The sequence below is a fragment of the Alosa alosa genome, chromosome 4, assembly GCF_017589495.1.
Source record: "Alosa alosa isolate M-15738 ecotype Scorff River chromosome 4, AALO_Geno_1.1, whole genome shotgun sequence".
NCBI lineage: Eukaryota > Metazoa > Chordata > Actinopteri > Clupeiformes > Clupeidae > Alosa > Alosa alosa.
This window is the reverse complement of record NC_063192.1, coordinates 21,144,955-21,162,585: the sequence shown is the minus strand read 5'-3', so window position 1 is coordinate 21,162,585 and position 17,631 is coordinate 21,144,955. Positions and strand designations below refer to the sequence as shown.

Genomic DNA, 17,631 nt, shown 5'->3' with positions numbered 1-17,631 from the left:
CAGTGATGTCCAAAATGATGACAATAATGGTGAGGTAATTAAGTAATTGCAAGTATTGGGTGGAGAAAACATTAATAACTTGAAACATCTTTCAGGCTGTCCCTCCTCCCCCTTTTTGAGTATTGTGATACAAACAATTATCATGCCTGAGACAAGAATTTTCAACAATTTTTTAATTAGTTTAATCAAAAGAAAATTATATACATAGTAAACAAACAATAAATACATTTCTCTTTTGTCCTGTACCCTCCATCCACTTCCTAGAAGGCTGTAAAGCGCGGCCCTGGTGTGGCGATGATCTCACTGTAGGGGGCGCTCTGGTGCAGGTCCAGGGCACCCTGCTTCCTCAGCACCAGCAGGGAGAAGAACATGGCGGCCACCTCTGAGCGGGAGCTTCCCTGACACAGCTCCTGCAGGCTGAACATGGCGTTGGGCCGCGGGTCACGACCCTAACGTAGACACACACGCACACGCGCGCGCGCACACACACACACACGCACGTCAGCATATAAGGAGTGGCATACACATCGATGCATAAGCAGAGACAAACATAAATTAGCACTCAAGAAGAAGCACACACATATACACTACTCGACATACATCAGGTGACATACACGTCAGCCCACACTAGCAGAAAACACACACACACACACAGACATGTGTCAGCATACAAGGAATGACATACATCAAGCAGAGTCCAACATCAGCAGTCAAAAAGAAACACATACACTCAGTCAAACACACACACACACACACTCAAACACACGTCAGCATATAAGCCTTATATTATAAGGAGTGACATACACATGCACACACACAGACCAGCACACAAGAAGAAACACACACAAAAGCATGGAAGCACGGTATCACCACCTCAATACACAAACTGACATACACACTAGGTCTCAAGCAGAAAGACCTACCTTCACATCACTTTCACATCAGCAAAGCAAATGCACACATATTCATCAGCTTATAAGCAGAGAAATACACAGACACACAAACTGGTCACACACACACTCTCCTCTCTATGTTCTCCACACATGTGTATGGACCCTTTCAACAATAAAAACAAAAACAATGCTTGAACGTTCTATTTGGGCCCCAATCTACTTCCTCTACATTAAGATAACATATGGAATGTTAAAAAGGAAGTCTTGTGGGGCCAACTATGATGCTGATAATGGAACTCTCTTGAAAGGGTCTATAAGGATATAAGGACAAGTTACACAAAGACTAAGGCACAGGCAGACATATGAGCACAGTTTTGTCAGCAACCAGCCAGCGTGCGACACTTAAACATCAACCCCGTAGTGCTTAACCATGTAACACCTACAGTTGCAGCCTTTTCATTTTTAATAGCTAGTGCTGGAGAAGTTCAAAATGCAACACACTCGCGCTGCATTATCACATCACCGCGACTAACGGGAGCAGCTTAAAAACCAACAGCAGTGCTGCCCTTTCTCGTGAAATGTTTCGTTTGAATTCTAATTACTGCAGCTGCCACAAACTACCACTGAAAATGACGGGAGAGAAACAAATGCAACTGATATTTTTGTGTGAGAGTGTGAGAGAGTAACCTTTAAGATATGTTTTCAGCCTCCCACACACACACACCCACACACACTCTCTCACACACACACACACACACACACACACACACACATTTCTCAGCCTCTCTTAATCTCCACAGACACACACCACACATAGACACACACACGCACATGTGCGCACACCCACACACACACACACACACAGATGCACGCTCACACCCACACACATACACACACACTTAAATCCACCCTGTAGTGCTCAATGCTACCACACAGTGGCTGATGACAATTAATGAGTAGGGTTTAGAGCAGATGTGATAGGCACTTGATTGGTTCTTACTTTGAGGGCCTGGAGGAGTCTCTGAGCTCGGCTCGTAAGCCTCTTCTCTTCCATGTCTTCACTGTTCTGATCCAACTGTGGAGAGAGAGAGAGAGAAAGAGAGCGAAAGAGAGAGAGAGAAATGGTGATACAAATCACTCACAAACCATAAATATTCCACACAGCAGCACCAGACTTTCTAATGAAATGACCAAAAAAAAACCCATTAAGTCAGTAAAAAACGTATAAGCAAGGAAAGCAATTTCTGCAAGGAGAATTTTGTAGGTAATATTTTGTCCAATCCAATCTCCAACACTATTACCAACCAGATTACCTTTGGAATGATAAAAACACACAACACATATTTCAAGGTACAAACAGGGAAACTGGGAAAACTGAAAACAGTAAAACACATTTACACATTTTCAAAAACACAAAGCAGAGGGTTCTAAGTGCAATCATCATGTGCAAAAGAGAATAAAAACACACCTGAGGTAAAGTTAAGTGTTTGGACATCGCATACCACCTCCTTACAAGGTCAACATTAAGACACACTTCTTCCTTCCTATTTTAAAAATATACAACATTATGTCCTTCTACCATCATAGCTTCTAATTATGTTCTCTTAGGGCCAGGACAACCAACTGCCCTTGCAGAAAAAAAAAGGCTCAGACACACTACAGCAAAAAAGGTGTTCCCATGGTACTGGACGGAATAACAGGATAACTATTTATTTGGCTTGTTCATAGACCCTTTCAATCTGTTCCTAGAGGTCTTCCGGTTTTATCGTTCAAAATCAATGCAAATAAGTTGTAATTAAAAGGTATTGGACTTTAGTGGAGTACCCCATAAAATGTCAATTTAAAAGCTGTTGCTTGTTTGTTTATCTCCGAGTTACCATTAGCTCGGTGTTGTTTTCTGTACCACCAGAAATGCAGTGGGAATTCACGTTTGTTGATGTAGTTAAAAGGGTCTATATTAAATCTGTCCCTCTTGAAATATACAACTATTACTACTATTCTTTTATAGTTCTTTTGTCAATATCGGTGATATTGCTGGCTGTACTGACTGTTATTAATGTTGTTTTCAGAATAAAAATACAGAGACTAGAGGTAAGGGATACCAAGGCACTGAGATGGCTAAGAATGAGCAAGTGTGTGTGTGTGTGAGATGAAAAGAAAAAGAAAAACAGACTGAAAGACAAACAGAGGTTAGAGAGAGAGAGGGAGATATAATTGAGTGTATGTGTGTGTGTGTGCGTGTGTGTGTGTGTGTGTGAGGGGTCATTCTAGCTCAGCTCAGACTGTCCAGACTGCGGAGTCAGAGGGGATGAGTAGCATAAAATTCAACATGACAGCTGACTCTCACCGCTGTGTGTGCGTGCGTGTGTGTATATGTGTGTGTGCACGCGATCGTGTGTGTGTATCTAAGAATTTCGTTCTTGCATGTGTGTATATGTGTGTATGTGTGTGTGTGTGTGTGTGTATGTGTGTGTGCACGCGATCATGTGTGTATCTAAGAATTTCGTTCTTGCATGTGTGTGTGTGTGTTTCGTTCTTGCATGTGTGTGTGTGTGTGTGTGTGTATGTGTCAGCATACAGCATCATGTGTCTGTCTGCCTGTAAGTATGGTGTGTGTGCATGAGCGTGAGTGTTTGTCAGTGTGTGTATGTGTGTGTCAGTAAGTGTCTCGTATGTGGTATGAGCAAGTGTGTGTGCCTGTGTCAGAGAAAGTGTGTCTCTGACTGTGTGTGTGTGTGTGTGTGAGTGTGTGTGAGTGTGTGTATGTAATGCTTAATGCTGTGACAGCTCCCTGCCTGAAGCCACCAGGCAGTGATGATGACCCCTGATAACCTGTCTTCAGTTGCTCTCTCCCTCCGTTTCCCTCTTTCTCTCCCTCCATTTCTCTCCCTCCGTTTCCCTCTTTCTCTCCCTCCGTTTCCCTCTTTCTCTCCCTCCGTTTCTCTCCCTCCATTTCTGTATCTCCTCCTATCATCCTTCCCCCTCTTCTACTCTTCCCTGATTCTGTCCATTCCTCCTTTGGCCACCTCTCATCACCTTATCTTCTTTGGCAGGTTTCTCATTCCCTCATTTCCCCCACCATCATATCACGTCACATTATTTTTGTACAAATTCAACGACCTTTACAACTTTTTAATACCTCTAAAAGCAAAAAAATAAGACATTTACTGCAGTAAAAGAAGTCACCGAACTTGACTAACTGCACACTGTTATTGCATTTTATTGAATTTACCTGTAAATAACAGTGCACATTATCTAACATAAGTGCACATGATATATGAGAAGTGAGACGTGAACTGATAGATAGATAGATAGATAGATAGATAGATAGATAGATAGATAGATAGATAAAAAGATAGGTAGACAGATAGATAGCCTTTATTGTCATTGTACAGTTGCCTGTGCAATGAAATTAGGGTTGCTACATCTGATAAAGTGCATTTAGGGTAAAAACAACAAGAAACTTCTCATTCATTGATTCCACATCGGTGTTGACTGGAGGTGTCGTGGGCCTTAATCAACGACACACCAAGGGCAGAGAGTGCCCACCTGATGACCCCAATGAAGCGTTTATCCCTCTCCCACTCAGGACACCAGACAAGAAGCAGTGCTGATTATTAAAGGGATTGTACCATCAAGTCCTGTAAGCTCTACTTAATTAAATTACCTCTCATCCCTTTCTCTTCCTCTGCAGGCCCCTCACTCCCTCTACCCCTCCTCACTCTCTCTACCCCCCCTCACTCTCTCTACCCCCCCTCACTCCCTCTACCCCCCCTCCCCTTCCTCTCGTCTTGTGTGTGTGTGTGTGTGTGTGTGTGTGTGAGAGAGAGAGAGAGAGAGAGAGAGTGTGTGTGTGTGTGCCTGCATGCCAACTTATAGAGCAAGGTGCTAATAATAACACCACGGTCACAGTTTTGACATCCAGAGAGACTATGACAGAAAAGGCACACTAATATGCTAAAAGTCACATAGCATTCTCCACTACCACAGATACTGGATCAAAAACATCTAACAACACTGAACAATCAGATCTACACACAAAAATAGGAAATCATAAATCATTCATTTCAAGAATTAAACATGAACTATTTGCTTTGTGGTTCCATCCCTTTCTCAATGTTGGTACCTCATGTACACATATACTGTTGGGAAAAAATAAAATCTGTACTATGCTTGAAGTTTGGAGAAACAGAAACACAACATCTAATCACCTTCCTCTATTGCCTCCATTCTTTAACTCCTCCTCTTATCCCATCCCATCCTGTTTATCAGACCATCTCTTCAAGCCCGAGAGGGTGGGACCCTAGAGTGGGTCTGACAATTAACATTTATTTATATTTAATGGGGAATGATGTCATGGGGTGAATTTGTGAGGAAAGGGCTTACAGTAGCTTACATGATGTGCTATAATTATTTGCTCAAGCAAAACCATAATAATGTGCTGTCTCTATTAATTCTCATGATAAAATCCATGTTCTGATGTATGATAATGTGATTTACAAATGCATATGCTGCCACTACACCTTTACAGGATAATTTTCCATTTATGTTATGGTTACAGGATTTAGCAGACACTTTTGTCCAAAGTGACTTACAATTAAAACAATACAATAGTTAAATGTTATGTATGTATATAATGTACATAATAATTTATGTATTATGTATGCATAATATATGTATGTATGCATTTGCTAATATGATTTTGATGTGACTATAAATTATCATTATTATTATTATTACATTACATTTAGCAGACACTTCTTGACCAAAGTGACTTACATAGTTAGCTATATTACAAGGGATCACATTGTCCCCGGAGCAACTTGGGGTTAAGTGCCTTGCTCAAGGGCACAACGGTGGAAGCCGGGAATTGAACCGACAACTCTCAGGCTACTGCACGCTAGCCCAGCTCCTTAACCACTACACTACCACCGCATAAATACTCTGAGTCAGCTGAAGAATCACACATGCAGCACAATAACGGCCCCACGCATTTTGTTCCTTTAGGGAAAAGGCTGTTAGAAATGTTATCCATTTATAGCTTAGGTCATTATCTTTTCTCAGACGGAGCCAAGGGCTGTGCAGGAATCCACTAAACTATTTCATATTGTATTTTTCCCCTTGTATGTATCCTGTACATTTTTTCCTTTCTATGTGCCTCATCAGGCTTGGAATTTCACCATTCTGGGGGCAAGGCCACTTGGCCTTCAGTTGGGCATATTTGGTGGGGGGCACAAAGGCCACATGTCAGGGCACCAAGGCCAAAGTTAACTATTAGTAGTAGGCTATAAAAATTATCAAAGTTGTATTTAGCCTATTCACTGCAGTAGACCTGCATCACTGTATGAAACATTACAAAAACATGAAATGAAAACATGACATATTACATAGAACTGTAAATCATCTGACTATCTAATATTTACAGATATCTAGGCTATATATAACATTTATTTTATATTTGGCCTGTTATGAAATCATGTATTGAACAATTTAAGCACAGCTCAGCTTTAAGAAACTCAAATAGCCTAGATGCATGCTTAGCATTTTGTGATCATTAAGGCTACTTTCACAAACTCTTAGTCAGCTGTCCTCTGATTTACCAATATATAGGCGATATTTGTAACATTTATTTTGTATTTGGCCCGTTATGAAATTATGTGGAACAATTTAAACACATTGTAAAACTTAAAGCCCAAATTTGGAGACATCCATGTATGTCGAACTTTACTGCAAATTCAAAACTGGATTACTCTGGAACGGCTAACTGTACAGGGGACTGCTTTACACCTTTGTGTTCGGTAAGGTCTCCTGTTTATTCTGATATATGGGTTGTCATGTGTTAAAAGAAGGGTTCGTAAAGCATTACACCGAGATGAATGGGTATGGATGATCATGGGACGCAACACCTTCAGTAGAATGTATGATTAAATTGAATTATATTATTTACTTTTTCTCGCGAACCGTTCAACACAGCAATTATCGGCTAACATCGTTTAAAAGCTGAGAAAAAGCTGTGTGTGTGTGTGTGTGTGTGTGTGTGTGAGTGTGAGTATGTGTGTGTGTATATGTGTATGAGTGTGAGTATGTGTGTCTGTGTGTGTGTCTGTGTGCGTGTGTCAGAAAGTCAGTGAGTCTATTGACAGACTGTGAGTGTGGTCAATGACCACTTGTATGTATTGTTCAAGATAAGAATAGGTGTTTATTTGTGTGTTGTGTGTGTGTCTCAGACAGAGTGTATGTGCATCAGCTTAAGTGTGTGTCAGTGAGAGAGTGTGTGTCTCTGTGTGTGTGTCCTGACAGGCTGTTAGAATGGAGTAGAATCCCTAATGTGTCTGCCCTCTAAGAGAGAACTAAAAAGACTGAGAGTCAGTGAGAAATAAAATGGTTATTCTTGGCTGTTCTGATTACGCAGGCATCAGACTGTTATTTTTACCTCACTGTAATAATGTGTGTGAATGTGCAGCAAAGTTACCTGACTTTTGGGTGTTGGTGTCACTGAGGATGGCATTTCTCCGTCCACACCAGACGCATGGACCAGCAAAGAGTCCTCCGACACAGGATCAGGTGGGGAGAACACCTGGGGGAGAGAGACAGACAGAGAGAGAGAGAGAAAAGAGAGAGAGAGAGAGAGAGAGAGATGAGGGAGAGAGAGAGACCGAGACAGAGAGAGAGAGAGATGAGGGAGAGAGAGAGAGAGGTACTGGGGAGAACATGAAAATCAACTTTTTCACCAGCTCCTCCATGAGCCTGGGGTCTGACAAAAAAAAAAAAACTCCCTGAAGAATACTGGGGATGGGGAAAGTGAAAGAGAGAGAGAGAGAGAGCCACATAGTCCTACTGTAGTTCTAGGACTCCTCTAATCGTGTTTTTTTTTTTAACGATGCTGCTCTTCCTCTTGCACAACCCCTGTACTGGACACACAGGATAATAAGCCCATAAGCCCTGGTGTGCCTCCTCACTACCCAAACACTCTATCTGATTCTCTCAGCAGACAGTAGAGCATGATTGAATGACTAAAATTACTTTAGAAAGCCTGGACAGAGAACACTCAATAGTGAGCTATCCAGTGAGATAGCGTTCTTCATTTCAGCTGCTTTGCCTGAGGTGGCTGATGTGACAGTGAGTATGTTTACATGGACATAAATATTCCGATATTAAGACAATATTTTGAATAAGACGCTGCCATGTAAACAGTATTTTCTGATTCCCGATCCCTTAACCCGAATAAGGTCATAGTCACATTATTGCTGTGCATATAGACATAGTCAGTGGGCTTACGTTGTCTCTATGTTCACTGGAGGGCAGGTGGACGATGCTGGGTTCCTCCAGCTCCTCTTCAATTGGTGGCGGCGACACTTTGCTCTGGTCCGCAGACTCCTGCAGCAGACTGGGCTCCTCCGTGGGGAAGATGGACGCCTCACTCACTTCTGCAGAGAGAGTCATGGGCTAAATCTCGAAGGCTCCCCTAAGGTCTAAGCTACACCAGGCGCGTTACTGAAGCGTTCCGTTCGCGTAGCGTCTGCTGCATCAATTAGCTGCCACTATAATCAATGGAAGTCGCTACACCAGACGTGACAGCGGCGCGTACGTTCGAAAAAAATAGAGTTTGAAAGGCTGTAAGGGTTCAAAATGCTAAAAACAAGAATGGTACCTGTTGCCTATCCTTAAATCAACAACAACAACAAAACAACAAACAAACAACAAAAACGTGTGGTAAACATGTTTCCATTTCCTTTTTTATGGCAGTCGTTTACTGATATTTTTTTCAAGATTCCAGCCTCCCTCTGTGTTTCACATCACAATGCTATGAATTGTTGATCATTCCTTTGAGTAAAGTCTGCATAAATGCAGACTGAAGGGCACAGAAAGAGTGCAATCGAGTCCTCACACACAATTACACTCCTCCCAATTGCTCCTACCCTCTTGATGCTGGTTCCTCATCCTCTCTGGGTCACTCTCCTCACCCACCTCCTCTGACGGTGGTTTCCGGGGAAACACGTCTCTAGGGAATATCTGCATGGGTAAGAATGGAAGCATTTAGCGTCATTGGCGACGGCATGTGTGACATCATAATTACAGGTGGCAATTGCAGGCCTAGAGTTATATATTCTCACAACATGGACAGGATTTCTCTACAATGTTTAATTTAACATTAGCAGTGGAGGCATTGGATAAACTTACTACAAATGAGAACAAAATGTTAACAAGTAGCACATATTTGACAGAAGACCTGATTATGTTATGCATGTGTGAGTACCAGCCATCTCCCACCCCCACACACACAAGCACACTAACACACACTGTTCTTCCACTCCATCAGTTGACTAGTGTGTGTGTGTGTGTGTGTGTGTGTGTGTGTGTGTGTGTGTGTGTGTGTGTGTATGTATGTGTATGAGTAGGTGTGTGTGTGTGTGTGTGTGTGTGTGTGTGTGTATGTATGTGTATGAGTAGGTGTGTGTGTGTGTGTGTGTGTGTATAGGACACTCCCCATTCACCTGCAGCAGGTCTGGATGGTACACAGCCGGGAGGCAGTAATGTCTGAAAAGCCATTCTACCGCTCCGCTGCTCTTCCATTCCATCAGCTGTCGGGTAGGCGGGGCCAGGTCCAGGGCTGCTGTGAGATCATCGGATTCCTGCAGCATGTGCCTCATTTCTTCATTGGTCAGTTCCTTCCTCGCGTCCACCATCAGCCTCCTCTTCTTCTTCCCTTTCTTCTTCTCCAGAGTCGCTGCCCAACCCACAAACAGATTACTGGGATTCACTGCAGATTTGACTCTAGCTGAAGTTATTAATGTATTTATCAGGTCCTTTGTTTTATGTGACTTACAAACCATTTGCTTAAAAAACAGTAAAAATGACAAAAATGAAGTAATAAGCACAATGAAATTAAATTCAATCAAATTTAAAACTATTGTGTCTTATTATTGTAAATTAAATAAGAGATTGTTTACCGGTACTTTCTTAGTAAAAATAATTTTGTTAAAGGTATATTTTGCAGGTTTAGGTATTTTTGGCGAGTTTAGAGCTCCCTCTAGAGTCGCGATGTATTTATATGTTACTCTGCTATAGTAAACAGCAAACTTCTCGCGACTTATCCCCCCTGTACACAATGCAAATGCTTTTGTTGTGGAGGTGAAGGACTAACAACAGGCAAAAACTATCTCCAAACTAAGTGCTATATCTACTGACAAGGTAATGTTTCACGATTCTCGCGAGTTTTGGCGGGCGCCACTCTTGGAAGTTGCATGGTAGGGGTGGGCGATATATATCGTCTGCGATAATATCGTGATTGTTGTTTTAACGATGTGCAAATTGACATTATCGAGTATTTAAATTACTTATGGGGAAAAACCACTCAAAATTATGCATTGAAGACTCATACATTCCCAGGAGGTGTATGCTGGAGAAGCCCCTGGCTGCAGCAGAGCAAGTGTCACGTGATCACTAGTGGGTCACAACGTTGTCACACTCATGCCAAATGTTTATTTTGTGCAGCAAGAGTAGCCTACTTGGGATTTTATGCTGCTACTTCTGTTCAAGTAGCATTGATGGGACAAGTCACGTTTTTTCCCACTTGGTATTATATGGAGAGAAAACATTAGCCTTTGAGTATTTTAATAGTCAGTTGTAAACAAAGAACTATTCTCATGTAACTCTTGTAAATGGACTGAAGTTCGCTGTAAGTATCTACGTTTACCGATTATGCTAACTGTTAGCATCTCTATGGGATTTCTCATATACATTAGCCATAAGCTAACACATTAGTTTCTATTCTGTAACTTGGAATGCTAGCCTACATGATTGCTCTTAAACTGCTCTTGAACTTCAGCTTCAGACTTTCTCTTGGGAAACGGCCTATTCATCTTCTCTAATGTAGCTGGCTAGACCATGTCATTGTCACACACAGAATTGGAAATGTGTCATAGAGTGACAATGCATTGGTTGATTTGGTTAAAAAGTCACAGGTTAGGTTATTGGTTATTATTGTAATGATGCTATTCATAATTAATGAGCTGTAAAGTAACTCAGACTTTAACAAAAACAATGTTTTAAAGGATATCGACTAATTATCGTTATCGTCAAAATCACAAAAAATATCGAGATATTTTTTGTCCATATCGCCCACCCCTATTGCATGGCTGGTTTTCTCGGTAGGGACTCGCTACGTCTATGCTGTATAGCTATGCTAGGTGAACGATTCGCCTATTACAAGTTCGTTTACCAACTGAATTGACTTCATAAAGGTGTAAATCTTGCATAGTGTACCTTTAATTTAAGAATATGTGGTGTAAAAGACAAACATATACAGTAGTTTATGTTGCTTCAGTATGAATTCTTGCATGAGACCAGAGATGTAAAAGATGTGAACTGAAAATGTTAATGGATTTTTTCTGTCAATTTAACTCATTAAAACTTGTATCAAACTAGTGTCTGTCTATGCTGTCAAACATGGATTAGTTATGTTCCCAGTGTTATATTGGATGTCATCACTTTATAATATATCATTTATCAGAATATTCTATTACTATTAAGCCCACACAACCATGTTTCCTGCATCATACAGCTTTTCTACTGGGAGGTTTACAACTTATTCTGTCAATTTACCCAAGTTTGTCACTAAACCACATAGGCCTACTTGGAATACCCCTCAGATGTCTGAATGGCACTGATCTCACTTAAATGTTTATGGAACCTTTCTGTGAATAATGCTGTTGATGGAACTTTTCTGTCAACTGTGAACTATATTTAACTCATTAAACTTGTATCAAACTAGTTTTGTCTATGCTGTCAAACATGGATTATGTTCCCAGTTTTGATATCGGACGTCAGGTCACTTTATATCATATATCAGAATATTCTATTACTGTTAAACCCACTATGAATATTAAAATACGCTAAATCATGTGTCCTGTATCATAGCTACATATATGACCTTTGCAGCAAAAAAAAAAAAACTGTGTGAGAATCTGTTCAGTATTCAGTGAGATATGATTAATTAAGTGCGCTGACAGCTCATCGCACCGGCCAAACAGATTACACTGAGTGGAGTGGATGACCGGTCCAAGATGGCGGCTCCACGTTTCGTCAGCACTAGTAGGGAGTAGCGGTCGATGCAGCGTCTATGTATTCACCTTATTCAGCCCGCCCATTTTTTTAAATTCCACGTTGTCTTTAAACTTCCGGTCGGCTAGCTACGTCTAGTTAGCTTCATTGGGATAACACGGCAGAAGAGGATAGAGAGGCTAACTTACAGAACAGCGGCTCCAAAGTCAGTTTTTCCTAACTTCAGATAGGAAAGCTGTATAACAGAAATGTCTTAAGTCACCAAAATCCTAAATAAACGCTCCCTAACTTTAGGATGACCCATAATATATGATGCCAGTCATCTCGATAGAGCTCTGCTATCTCAATGTATCGCAATGGATGTACTGCTCAATCGGAAGTTCGGAGACAATGTGGGCAAAGCTAGCGCCCCCATGTTTGCGTGCGGAATAAGGTGAATATTATGTCAGAGAATGTCTAATAAGACGGGCTCTGATTATGTCTATGACTAGAGTGGCTTCATTGCTCCTTCTACGGTGTAAAGTAGGTAGCGATAGCATTTTCACAACAGCAACACCTCTGTTTAGGAGACTATTGCAACTAGTGTCGCGACCACCCGACCACCACGCGCAAAATGGTTAAAATGATGCTCCTGTGACGTCACATTGTCGCATGACAGGTAAAGTTAATTAATGATCACAAATGTTTAAATAATGACAGTGGATCTAGTTATATGTGATAACAATGTGTAGTGGGCAGTGGAATAACTATTGGTTTCCGTTTGTGGTGACTGCTGACTGAGATAAGGGATGAGATTAAATAGATCCTGGAACTTAGCCTGGTCTGGAGCAGGCTAGCTCCATAGAATAAATCGCCATGGTGACTTATACCATAACATATCCTGCTGCCCCCTATCCCACTTTTGTGCAACTGGATCACGGATAAATTTAGCCAGGATAACCAAGATATCCCGGCTTAATCCCTTATCCCAGTTTTGTGCAATAGGCCCCTGATCTACCTGGCTTAAGAGCTGTGCTAATTAGAATCAGCTGATTAAGTGAATGGTTGGGAAAAAAATGTGGCAGGACTTTTACTTTCTGAAGCTGGACTTTTACACCTCTGGAATTTAACATTGTGTTGTAGGGATGTCACGGTTACTGGTGTAACGGTAAACCACAACAAAATTCTTGACGATAACAATTACCGTTTTGATTTTAATTATCTTAATTACCGTGGCGCGAAAAACGTCTTTTGAATTCTTTCCAGCATCATCTGAGTCCCCCAAAGTAGACCCACAGGCGTAGCATGCAACTAGGGCTTGTTATGTGCTTGCCACTACTACGCATATTTCAGGATGACTGCAAACACAGATAGACTAGATTTGTGGATCTGTGGTGCATTTTCGCAGGCCTACTCTCACAGGAATGGTTCTCCGTTGAATCTACCAATTGTATGGGGTAGGATAAGTGACATAACACTTTTGAGCGTTTTAACTTTTTTACCACTCGTCTTATATAGCACAGCTGAATTAGGTTTAATTGAAAAGTGTTTAAATCATCCTGGCTTTCCTTTATGGTAGGCTAGTTGTGAGCAACAAGCACGCCAAGATACAGCTTCAATCAAAGTTGATAGATCAAAGAGTTACAGCTTTATTTAGTGGGCAACAACTTTAACTCAGTCGCCAGCCCATCTAACTTCTATTGGTTTTGCGTATGCATTTTCTCTCAACACGTAGGCTACCTAGTAACAAAAAGGGAGCCTTTTGCTCTTAAAGGAGCCACACTACTTTTATGACACTATGCTATGGGCTCTTTGCACGTACGTCTAGTTTGGTTCCGGTGGTGCCAGGTGTGTTTGAACCTGCCCTTATGTAATTAGTGTCTACACGGACCCGGTTGGGTGTTGCACCTAGTAAATCAGCACGTTGTGATAAAGAAGGATTTATGGAAGTTAAAATTGTTATTATTGGACAAACAAGATATTCAGTGTTGGAGTGTTAGGAGCAGATTATAACAGAAGTTGCCCTTACAACAGAGTTAACGCTCCACCGGAAATAAACCGCAATCAGAAACATTTTCAGCACATTTAAAAAATACCGCGATAATATCGACAACCGTGATAATTTTGGTCACTATTATTGTCATGTTAAATTTTCATACCGTTACATCTCTAATTGTGTGTGAATGTTTACAACTGAAATTACCCATCCACTACCCACACACAGTCTGGCTACTACACAAACACAATGTAAAGTGGCTTACGTGTCATTGGAACTGGCTCAAGAGCGAAGAACTCTGCCTCATTCTCCACCAGAACCGTCTCGTTCATTGTACCGACAGATACAACAGTGGGTGCATGGGGACTACAGGGTTCAACTTGCACCTCCAAATCATTTGAACCCGCATCTGTCAGAACATTTGGATATTGCCCAAAGTTATGTTACAACATTGCACATGATTCCTTGGGATACTAGGCCTCTTTAGAACACAGAGGATGAACATTTAAATCTGTGAACTAATCTGTGAAGTTGCAAGTGAAATGTCTGTGAAACTGAATTTCCCTTAATAAACAATAAACTTCTTAACTTCTCATACAAAAAGGCATAATGTTAAGAGCAACAATGTTAGGAGCAAGGACATAACACACACAGCTAATGCAGTACTTGGTTGAGGGATTTACGTATAATTGTAATTCATGCATACCGATGGCCGTTGGAGGTGGAGTCATTGGGACCTCATGATATGAGTCAAAAATATCTGTGAATCCATCCTTACTGGCCTCTATCATAAAATCTGGACAAAAAACATAATAGTGAAAAACACCACAACACACGTCAGAGAATAAATATTTTCAACTGATAAACAAGCCTGCTCTTCAGGCCCCATTCGGCCCAAAGTCGATGCACATCTGTAATAAGTACCTACCAAGCAAGGTGTTCTCCATCCCTTCGTCACCAAACCCCTCAAACTCTGACTCCCTCTCCCCTACAAGAGACAGGGAGAGGACAGTTCCATCATTGTTCACAGAAAATACCCACACTTATTGTGTTAAGATGGATCACTGATTGTGTGAGTCTGCACACAAGACGGGCTGGTTTTAAGATCAACAGTCACAATTCATTATAGCCAGAAGAAGAAGAAGAAGAAAAAACAATCCCTGCCTTATGTTACATTTTAACAAGAAAAATGAACCAGGGGATAAATGTTTAACGAAAAAAAAAGATACACAAGTAATAAAAAGAATTATTATTATTTGTTATTAAGAATTATTATTAAATTATTATCATTTGAATCATGAAAAGACAACTCGTAGCGCAAATTACGGTTTGATATCTTCAACATAGAGGAACAGTTGAACAGTGAAAGTATCTTAATGGAGAATTACAGCGATTTTTCACATAAATCTCTGTTTCTCGAGTATTGTCGGTACAAAAAACCCTGAAAACAATCGCTTCTACCTAGTTTCGAGGTGTTGCAGCCAATAGTGCTAACATAGGGGCTCATGAACATTGTAGCTGCCTGGCAGCTCTAGCTGTTGGCTGCAACAACTTGAACTAGGTAGAACCGATTGTTTATTTATTGTTTATTGTTTAGGTGTTGTTCACCTAAAGATCTGCTGCTGAAGTTGTCCATCATGAGAGGGAATCCCCCGAAATCTTCCCTGAGTGTTATCTCCTCTATGCGACTCTGGTTCAAGGAGATATCAACTATGTCCTCAAACATCCTGAAAATAGACACATTCCCACATTTCAAAACTAAACCTCAGGCCTAATGATCAAACTTTCATTAAGTAACATAAAACATTATTTTTTAACAAAAACTTGTATGGTAGTCATTACATAACAGATACACTGTCTATATCCATAACATAATACAAGGCATATGATTCTTTCACAGTGATCCATTAGCAAAAAAAACAAACAAAAAAAAAAAAAAAACATACTTTGGGTCAGGCAGTTCAGAATCAAAGTCAGTGAAGTCTTCTGGGAGTGTAATGGATCTTAACCGGGCTTCCCTCCCATCTTCAGGCAAGTCAAGTTGACCTGAAGGCACAAGAAGATAGCAAACAACTACTAACCTTCCCTACACATTTATTTTCTGGTGTCCATTTCAAAAGAATGTCAAAATAGAGTCTATAGCACAATATACTGGTGGTTTATTTCAGTTTCTCCAATATGGAGCAAATAAGTCATCAACACATCTTATGTCAAACTGAGCATAAGAAGAATTGGATGACACAGGCTTTAGATATTACCTGGCCGAAAGGCAACTTTGATGTTGACCACAGCTTCACTGCAGTCTGCTAGAAGATACTTGGCTTTCCGTGAATAAATTCGCACCACTCCAAGAAGCAGATGTCCTGATGTTCTCAAGCCAATCTTTATCTACAGTAGGAACATCACACCCCCAAAAATATTTCTTTGTTGATATAACTACAAATAATGTTGCTACTACACAACAATGAGTCCTGACTCCTGTCACTGTCAACAATCACCTATGTAAACAACAATTTAGTTAAGTAAACAATGGCCACTGCAGTTCTTAGCCAAATACCTTACCTGAGGGCAAATTATATCTTGGATGGTCGTCTCTAAGTTACATTCAAACACATGAGCTTTGGTAATTTTCTTCTCCCAGTGACAAGCTAGCCAGATCCTGGCCAGAGTCCCACGGTTGGAGGTAAACAGTTGTGTGTAGAACTGCATGTTTCAATTTCTCTTAACTGTCCTGTCAAAGAGAAATACTACTCATGTTAGTACAGTGGTTCTCAAACATTTTCTGTCATTCCCCACTTTGGAGATGGAGAAAGCCCCACCTAACCCCATCAACCTGGCAAAATGGTAATGTGATTCCCCCCCATGTTTTTTTTTCCCATGTTATATTTCCCGTCTCAGTCCGCTGGATCAGATGTTATTTTAATCCATATGCCGGTCTGTTTATGACTGTTCATCGTGCCCCACCTGTCATGTCTCTATTCCCCACTAGTTAGTAATAGCCTACCTGTGCAAAGCCATAATGTCATTCTAATATAATGTAATAAGTTATGATGACAGCCAGCTAAATTTAACTTCTCCTAACCTTGGGTGAGTGAGTGGTGACTTCATCTTGTCTAACACATGAAAGAAGTTGGCTGGTCAGCAAATGTTGACTGAGTTAACTTCGGGATAATTAATACAGTATAGAAGTTGCTATTCTATATGGTCGTGGTTTCTACATAAATTCTACATACTACTGTATTTGCTTTTGTTTTTATCCAATACACTGACATTACAGAAACTGTTGGTTGGTACAGCTCGATATAATATAATGGCCAATCATACAACATGTTAGCCTACAACCAGAGATTTTAAACGCAACACATATAGCGGGAATTTGTTCTAGCTAACATTAGCCAGCTAGCTAGCAGGCTAAAGTTAGCTCAAGCTACAAAATTAAGCAAACAAACTAAAACGAAAATAATGTTTAAGTTACAATTAGCTTAACAGGTTGTGTACGACCACAAACCCCCAAACAATGAAGGAATTAAGATAAACGGCTAAAATAAAAGATATGTCCATGAATATCTTTTCATACACTTCCAGTTAAGGTTTATGCTTACCTGCAAACCAAGTGACAGGTCGGAGCTCGCGACGCGACGCGCACCCGCCTTGTTTTTGTATTGGTTAAATTGCGCATGTTCAGACATTGTCTTTCAC

The 17,631-nt window shown here is 40.7% G+C and overlaps 1 protein-coding gene across 1 annotated transcript; it reads right to left on the bottom strand.

The window, feature by feature from the left end:
• Positions 1 to 188: 188 nt before the first annotated feature.
• Positions 189 to 17,629, bottom strand: rad21l1 (RAD21 cohesin complex component like 1). Its single transcript, XM_048242274.1, has 14 exons — positions 17,535 to 17,629; positions 16,495 to 16,663; positions 16,191 to 16,320; positions 15,879 to 15,978; positions 15,541 to 15,659; positions 14,861 to 14,920; positions 14,639 to 14,728; positions 14,198 to 14,341; positions 9,389 to 9,621; positions 8,813 to 8,906; positions 8,172 to 8,320; positions 7,366 to 7,470; positions 1,894 to 1,968; positions 189 to 449 (listed from the first exon to the last, which is right to left on the bottom strand). The coding sequence occupies exons 2-14, from the start codon at positions 16,639 to 16,641 to the stop codon at positions 261 to 263; spliced, it is 1,635 nt and encodes a 544-aa protein (XP_048098231.1). The 5' UTR covers positions 16,642 to 16,663; positions 17,535 to 17,629; the 3' UTR covers positions 189 to 260.
• Between the last annotated feature and the right edge of the window lie 2 nt (positions 17,630 to 17,631).